This window comes from Vanessa tameamea, chromosome 16, assembly GCF_037043105.1.
Source record: "Vanessa tameamea isolate UH-Manoa-2023 chromosome 16, ilVanTame1 primary haplotype, whole genome shotgun sequence".
Taxonomy (NCBI): domain Eukaryota; kingdom Metazoa; phylum Arthropoda; class Insecta; order Lepidoptera; family Nymphalidae; genus Vanessa; species Vanessa tameamea.
Window position 1 is genome coordinate 9657190 of NC_087324.1, and position 9417 is coordinate 9666606.

Below are 9417 nucleotides of genomic sequence, written 5' to 3' on the forward strand. Positions count from 1 at the left end.
TGGTGTCGGTATCCGGTGTTATTCATTTGCAGTGTTACAATCAAATATTCGATTACGAGAACTCGGTTTAGATGTTTTTATAATGTCGGACAAATTGTATTATTGCGTATCATTGCACGCTGTAATGTAATGATCAGCTTCCACTAATGATTGAATCTGAACTGTTACAATGCAGGCGAATTGGCAGATATTTACATGTGTGCATGTATATATATATACGTATATATAAATGAAAGAATTTACAATACTCCCTAAGTCTCAACATACATAGCAGTCTCTGTGTTATGTCAGAAGTCTTGAAGGTACTGGTAAATAAAGCGTCAACAAATATACGTATAGAAATTTCTCTTGATCGTCTCCTACTATTTTTAGTCACTATTTTATCACCTAAGCACAATAAATAACAAAGGAACAATGTAATTAACGTAATCAGAATTGAAACCGCGTCACATATCTACGCTGAGTTATTGGGGTTCTAAATTTGAAAAAGGAGAATACAGTGTCCGACAAAAAGTTGGGCTTTGTCCGAAACTTAATAGCGATCCCGCATTTCATTTATAGTATAAAAAAGAGAGAACGTCAGATCACCTATGATTACAGAGGGCTGCACCCCTATTACATTAATATGAACCCTTTCGGGCGATTCATTATTCCTAAAACGTAATGCTTCGGCATTCAACTTGGTTGTGTTTTTTTTTTCTTTCCTATTATTTTAGTGTGACGTATAGGTTAGTTTTATACAGCGGATGATCGATCTTGAGAATAGAATCGTGTAGGTTGTAAAGCATTAATTATTTGTATATTCCGACATGATATTAGATATGTTATCTATGCCCGCTTATGCCATTATTAATATAAAATTTAAATTGATTATAATTATTTTTATTATATTTAATAAATTATAAATATTAAGAGTGCTCTAATATTGGGTTTGAAAATAATTCAAATGTATATCCTAATAACTATTTTTTAATTAATATTTTACAAAATATTAATAAATATAAATCTACCACCAACCCGTGATAAGAAACGGAAATAACTTCATTAGGTACTATTTAAGTAATTCAATTAATGTATATGTATTGAAAGCATTAAATGTTAACAATTATGTTTAATGTATGATCAAAACGATTCAATCTCACTATAGTTCCAATTCAATACTCAACGTTTCCAGCATGACGTATAACCTCTGCATATTAATTCAGCGTTTAATTTATATAATAATAATACACGCATACCCTAGCTCATTGTTTTAACATCACCCCGTGAAGTCGTAACGGTTCTGCATACTATTCTTGTTGAAACAATACACTATGAGTTCTATAGAATCGAGTAATTAGGTCGTGCTCGTAATTATAATGGACTTATTTCAAAAAATAATTAAAATTATGAATTATGCCTATATTACAAATATTTATATAAAAATTACATATTAAGTCTTTTAGAATTAAATACGAAGCTTAATACCTTTTTTGAGATATATTAATACGTCAACATTTATAAGAAAAATAAAATCTGTCATGACAGAGAATGTACCAAAATGAAGATGTGATCAAAAATTTATTTAAAAACAGTATACTGAAATGAAAAACGTAAGTCGACATGCCAATCTCCGTTAAGAGGAAATTTATATAACTTCGAAAATGCGCGAAATAACCTTAGACGAGTTTTTGATGAATTGCAATCCCAACCATCTTGAAAGGCATTCGGACAGTTCAGATTTCGAGAGTCCACATAAAATTCCCACCGTAGCTTCAAAAAGTGGCAATCACAGGCTCTTAAATGGAAGAACTAGTCATACTAAACATAATATACAATTATTTCATGACCACGCCAATATGACCTCCTTAGTATATAATGCTGTGAATAGAAATAAAAAGAAAACAGCTGAGATCAGAAAACAAAATAAAAATTCATCATCAATTAATAATAGAAAGGAAAGTGAAGAAACGAAATCAGATTATTTGTATAAAAAATTAACCCTGAATAACATTAACAAGAATCATGGAGACCAAAGTAGTGCATATTGTACAGAAAACGTTTATTCAAAACATATTGTAACAAATAAAGCTATGCCATGTTTATCAACCGTCTTAAGACGTCGTAACTGTTGTACGAAACACATGTCAATCGTTAAAGAAGATCAAGCTACAAGGAATATTACAAAATGTTCTGAACGAGCTTCTTTTTCAAACTGTGAGCGGCGACGTGTAAAACGGAGCCATAAGCATCGTAGAGGTTATTCTGTTCAACCTGTTTATAATGTAGAAGAAAATATACAGAGATTTCCATTTACATCAAACAACGATAAGGCGCCAACAGCAGCCTTTCATGAAGACTCTAAAAACAATGGCACTGACATAAGTAATGATTTAAATTTATCATCGACATCTGAGCTCGAAAGTATTAATCCTAACAAGACCAAAAAGTTTCTGAAAAAGAAGAACAATGTAAGGGAAAACATTCCGGGATTTCTATTCATAACAAATAAAGATAAGACACCGTTAACTGAATTTAGCGAAATGTCAAAAAACAATGGCACAAATGTAAGTAATGATTTAATCATATCATCGAAATCTGATCTCGAAAATATCAATCCACACAAGTTCAAAATTTTTCTGAAAAAGAAGAAGAGAAATGTAGTGAACAATATTCAAGGATTTCCATTTGTAGCAAATAACGATAAAGTATTATCTGAGTTTAATGAAATATTTAAAAATAATGGCACTGATGTTAGTAATGATTTAAATATATCATCGAAATCTGAATTTGAAAACATTAAACCCTGCACAATACAGCAATACAAAATGTTTCTGAAAAAGATGAAAAAAAGTTTTGAAAAGGACAAAATAATTGATGATTTAAAATATGACCTTTTAAAAAATCACGAACAACAATATCCTTCAAAATTTCAAATGAAACCCCTTCAAATCTTCTCGACATCATCCTGTCAGGCGAAGTGTTCAGCGTGTGAATCTGAAAGCTTTTTAAAAATGCCTTCAAGCTCTTCGACATTTTGGGACTTTTTTGCTCGTAAAATGAAAAGCAAGATTCAAAAATCAGGAGTATCAAAAAGTTGTGATTGCATACAACCTCCTAATAAGCCAAGCCACGAATGTAATCCTGAAAACTGTCAAAATTATGATTTTCAAGGAAACACAGACTCGAATACAGCTGAACGAATTCTAAATAATCGTTGTCATCCAAATGATCAATATTCGAGTCAAACTAGTAATTCTTCAAAAAAGAAAAGTAAGGAACCAAAAGTTATTTGCAAATGTTATCAAAAAATAAAAAAAACTAATCGATCAAAAAATGAAACAAAACCCTGTCAAGAAGACCATGACGATATAACCAAAGCCATCTCCCAAAAATATAATGGCGAAATATTATGTATTCACAATCCACCTTGTATTTTAATCAACGGTTGTCTAAATTTACCGCCTCCCAAAAATAACGTTCAAGGAAACTTATGGCCAGTAACGCAAAGCAAAAAGTCGAGCTTCGTCCAAATGTGTCGAAAAATTAAACGATCCAGACACAAAAGTTACGAACAGGCGAGTCAGTATCATCCACCTTATACTGACGTACAAGAGTATTTACCAGAATATAAGACAGAAAAAAATATACAAAGTATCTGCAATCACGAACCACCATGCGAGGTTGTCCATGGTTGCTACAAAGTACAATACGATCCCAAGTTACAGAGCTCGTGCGTACATGTTCCTATGTGTCAATATTTGCCGGTATGTTTATTATCTGATAAGAGTAAGGAGGTACCGACTGGGTCATGCATTCACTATCCTAAATGCACAAAGCTACCAATGTGCTCAAGAAAATATATAACTCTAACGGCAAAAGAACATGTCGGTACACAGGTTAAGCCGAAGGAGAAGAGGTCGTGTCGACACCAACCTCGATGTTTCATGATACCTAAATGTTTAACGCAGGCTATAAGTGGTAATTACATTCTTTATGGAGCCGTACCAGACTGTGTTCATCAGCCATGCTGTGAAATGATACCAGCATGTTGCAGGAAGTCAGCCAAAGAAATGGTTTCTGTTCAATCGCAATATCCAAACGTTTGTCGAATAGTCTAAAATTCAATTAAGGATTCACGAAAGGTTTCATGTTTAATTAAAAAACATTTGTAATTGACGTTAGAGATTTTATAATCTGTGACTGTCAAATTTAAGCACGTAAGTCATCACTGTTTGCCGGCAATCTAGATACTCGCTGTCAACTAAAATAGATGATATTTTTCGTAATTGTATCGGACGTTTAGATTCTTGCTTACATTGAATTTTTGACATTCACTATAAATTATGATAAAAATATCAACGATTCAGCCTTATCACATTTTATTTAAATCAGCCAATTCTATAATATTTTATGTAATGTGCAACGGTTTTGTTTGGTAAGAATTTTTTACATTTTTTTTCGTACTCGTTTTAAGCTATCGGCAATATTATACCTTTATATTTTCCGGTAAAATATTTAAGTAAAAGTGTGATATTTGAAAATCGTGGTTATATTCTCTGAAGAAAAATTATATTTCTTGTCTGAAAGCTGCACAGTACTTTTATTTAATGGATATTTTTTGCAGGATACCGCTAAAGATTCATTCGTCGGCTCCATCGTATTTTGAACAGTGTTCATTGACCGTGGGCGTTTTCAAGTACCAAAGTGTGAATTTGAACAATTTGCAAGTTGCACCTAATGGCCGACTAGATAATAAAACCTCAGACCAACAATTAGTTGTTTCATTGTATTTACATTAGATAAAGTCAACATTGCTTTGCTAAAATGTTCCTATTCAAATTTCTGTTTGGCTAAATTCTTAAACTAATATAGAAGTATTTGTAATTGTATTTATTGACACTATTTTTAACAAGTTATTGATAATTTCGATAAGCAGTTTTCGATAAATATGAAAATAGAAGCTGTTGGCATTATTACATTTCTTTAAGAACATTTTAAAACAGATATCTTAAACTATTTTTTCCAAAATTAATTTCTTGTTTTCAACCAAGAAGGTAAACTTAAAGAAATAGATGTTATTACATAGAAACACTTGTTCAAGAATATAAATAGAGGACGAGAAGAGTTTGTAACTACTATATTTGAAAATGATGCCTACTAGTGCCGTCCCATTCCGTTTGGGAGTTTTTCTTGGGTCACCTGTATAATTCGTTCGACGCCCACACAAAACCATTAAATATATCTGTCTCGTATTTCATTAAACAAAATAATTTCTAACACGATGATTAACACACAAAGAATTCGAAATGACCAAACTCGATTGTTTTGCGTCCGTAGAATATTTTATTTTTAAATCTATTCAATGCAAATCGGAGATCTTTCCACTTGACATTCTCTCACGAGTAAATTCGTAATTCGTATCGTCCATACTAATGTTTTTATTCGATTACATCTCATACATCGATACGATCGATACATCGTTTTTGTCAATATTCGGATGTTGCTGACGAAATACTTTTTGAAACATGCAATGAATTTGCGTGTTATAAATATTTAAACAAATTTAAACCTGCATAAAATTTTGGATGATATATATAAAAAGCTTGCTTTTGTTTCTTGTTTTTTGGTTATATATTCGACAGACAAGTTCATACCACTCATTCGCCAATACGCCAAAGAGCAATGTCTTATTATATCTCAATAGGAACAATATTTTGGACCAAATGTTGGATCATTTTTACGTAGCGCCTATACATTGTTTGTTTTGTTGATATTTAATTGGTTGGTAGTATTGGTTAGTGGCATAGTGGCTGGACATTGGTTCAAATAAGATGGACCAATTTCATTGTTATTATTTGTTGAACTTCAATAATACTTTAACGTTTTCAATTTAAATCAAGCAACTTTGGGGTAGAATACTCAAAATAAAATATATTTGACAATAATTGGCAAACATTTAATGTAATACAAAAACTTAAATCATCGTGGTTTCTTTTAACATCTTAAACTATGTATTTCATAAATTTAAATCATTTGAAAAAAATTACATTAGTAAATAAGGCATATTATTCGATACAAGATTATATAAATGATAGAAAATCATGGAGTTAATGCTTGTTGACTTCCAGGCAGGATATATAACATTTATAATTGTGTTTAACTAACATGAGTGTATTTTTAAATGTTGAAAAAGAGTAACTACTGAGCCGGTTCTTCTCGGTAGAATCTACATTCCGAACCGGTGGTAGCTTTACTTAATATAGTTTGTTAAATTACGATTTCAAAGTGCTTGTAAAAGCCTACTTGAATAAAGTATATTTTGATTTGATTTGATTGATTGTACGTCCATAGTATAGCATCATATCTATTCGTTTTTTACAGTTTTAAAGGTAGAGTCATTATATTGATGTTACATTTAATAAGGGATATAACGCACAGACGCTTCTAAATGTGGTTTATATGTTTTACTTTTGCCAATCGCAAAGGTGACTAGCCACAAGCCCATTGAAGCCCAGATAGCCCATATCTACGTCTTTAAAGACAAATAGCTGTTAATATATTTAATACTATGTAACCAGCAATTCGTATTGTTGTGTTTTGATTATTGTTGGTTTGAAGGGTAAGCCAGTGTAACAAGCGCAAGGCAAAACAACTAAGTTTCAACGGTTGGTGGGGCATCGGTGATGTAAGAAATGGTGAATATTTCTGACTGTGTTAATGTCTACGAGCGTTGGTGAACAAGTACCATCAGGTGCCCCATTGGCACGTCCTACCTATAAGGAAAAAAAAATCTTTATATTTTTTGTATTGCTTGCTTAATTATTTTAAATAGATTTACTGAAGAAACGATCTTCTAAAATCAAGTGCCATGATGTTTGTGTTCCAAGATAACTGATATATTTTATGCTGCCTGGTTGATCATGTCGCTAGCTAAAGAGTCCGTTGATTCCGAGGTAGTAGGTTCATATCAAAATGCTTGAACTAATAAAAAAATATTGAGTCTTTCTGTAAATAATTCTTGGCAGATTTTTGGGGGTTTGCAGTTTTAGCTCAGCCGTAGCTCGGAATGCATGTTAAGCTAATATACTACGTAATTTGTTAGTCTCCATTAAAACAGTCACCGTGGTAGAAATCACCCAAGAAGACTTCAACATTTAAATGATTTTATTTTTGAACTCGAAATTTTGTAAAGGTTTACATACGGGTTTTTACGGCAAATTAAACAACCGTTATTTGATTCGAGTGTAAAGAACGTACAGACAAATAATCGAATTAAAATTGTAATTATATAATTCGCGTTTTTTTACTATTAATTACTTTGACATGCAAAATTTTATTTTTCCTTATTTAGTCGAGAGCAGAGTTTATCATTCGCGAGGAAACCTGCCTGTATCTGATGAGTCAGGCACATTGGTATCCTATAACTTATACTTAAATACCTTTTCCTCAAAAGAAGAGAAGGCACTAATCCAACAGTGGGACTTTTATAGTCGGTTACGTTACGTAATACTTATATTTAAGTCTAACTTCAAAAATATAACAACTTAAAAACAGTTTCACCAGTCGCAGTCAGTTATGTATTTGTATTAGAATATGATGCGTTTTATTAATAAGACCAATAGGAAGATTATAAGAGCAATTTCAAAAGAATCATGAGAACGTTCATCGAAGGCTTCTAAGCATTCCATTTTAACATTCAACCGAAAATTATCGTTCATAATAGCTACAGAAACCGGCCGCGGGCGATGTCTATAAACATTTCAAACTTATAGTTTAGAAGAATTTCCTAATCTTTGGGTACCCGACTGAGGAATTTTATCATTTCGACCGTCTTAAAGTAGAGAACCAGTTGTGTGACCGTAAAATGAAAAAAATCTTTAGTCGAAAATGCCATACGATATTCGACCGTATTACGTGACGTTGAAGTCAACATTCAATTGCACGAAGAAAGTGGGTTGTAGCTTTATGTTTTCGGGATGCTGTGATCAAAAACTAATGAGTAAAGAACGTTGAACCCGACCAGTTTTGGTCTCACCGTTTTTAGTATTCAGTAGGTATGGTGGAACAACAGTCGTTGAAAATATTATACACAAATCAATCTGAAAATGATAAATACTTTTTTTAACACGATTAGATCGAGATCACTCTAATAAAAATTTTATAGACATTTTATTGCGACACATTCACACTTTTTAAAAGTTAGTTCTTATCTTTTAGAGCTACGTTATAGACTTCATAGAAGTGTATAGTTGTTAAATCTATAACCAGTTCTCACGATAGACTTAAATCTAAACATCAAAGTTTTTTAAGAATACATTTAATAATCTTTTATGTAGACTTAGAGTAGCGAGTTCAAATTTGTAATTATAGTTCATGGCGTTCAGTGAAGGAAACCATCGTGCATATGGAAGATGATACACTGCCATATGTGTGGTCTTCTAATCAAAAGGTTATTTATTATTTATACATATTTTTTATATGTAAGCTTATACTGTCTCATAGAAACGAAACTGTGCTTGGAGATTATTTTTATACATTCAACCCGATTACAAGACAGTCTGCTCACAACCTTCAAAAAACTTCGACAGGTGACACGCCAAATCTATACATGATGTCATACTTGATAAGAATGATTGTTGGGTACAAGAAGAAAGGGCACATTTCTATAACACATGCACAGGACCATTCTCAATGACTAGCTAACTGCACAGAGCACAGAGAAAGGTGTACTCTCATAATCCATATGAGACTTTCCAACGCAGCCTCTTGGAGGAAGGGACTTACTCAAGCATACTCAGTATTGTTGTGTTCTGGTTTGAAAGGGTGTGTGAGCCAGTGCAAATACTGGCACACGGGACGTAAGATCTTAGTTCCCAAGGATGATTGTATTGGTCATGTAAGAAATGGTTAAAATTTCAAACTGTGATATTATCTATGGTCAGTGACTAAGATTAGGAAACTTATTTGGTCATCCGCATGCAATGACTTTAAAAAAATAGTAGGTATCAAGCGCAGGACCGTCGCAGAATCAAATATACCTTCCAATCACTGCTCACTTGATAAAATAAAACTACATTTCAGTGACATCCAAAAAGGTTAGCCATTATACTAACTAGCTAACTAAATGTTCTATATGCTTCCACAGAATATAGTTAAACTATCTATATTCAAATTACTCTGTAATCAATACGTAATAATAGTTATTAGTATTCGCTAAGATCAAGTTGTATCGGTTTCGGTATAATTGATTAACAAACAGTTTAATAGCTTCGAACATAATATTAGTAGGATTACAGACTACAGTTATATATTACAGCTTAGGTAGTAAAATTTTAATTAGATACGGCTGTTATTTAAAATACATATCATGAGTAACTTTAACTTACGAAGTTTCATTTTAGAATTTATTTGTTTTGCAAAAGTTCGTAAATGGAA

General features: G+C 32.1%; 1 protein-coding gene across 2 annotated transcripts; it reads left to right on the top strand.

Annotated features, from left to right (window-relative positions):
• The first annotated feature begins 1508 nt into the window (after positions 1-1508).
• Positions 1509-4754, top strand: LOC135193713 (uncharacterized). 2 transcript variants are annotated; one of them, XM_064217401.1, is made up of 2 exons: positions 1509-4124; positions 4607-4754. In XM_064217401.1, the coding sequence occupies exon 1, from the start codon at positions 1644-1646 to the stop codon at positions 4098-4100; it is 2457 nt and encodes an 818-aa protein (XP_064073471.1). In that variant the 5' UTR covers positions 1509-1643; the 3' UTR covers positions 4101-4124; positions 4607-4754. The 2 variants fall into 2 exon arrangements, with proteins under 2 accessions (XP_064073471.1, XP_064073472.1); XM_064217402.1 differs by having other exon boundaries at positions 1509-4055.
• The last annotated feature ends 4663 nt before the right edge of the window (positions 4755-9417 follow it).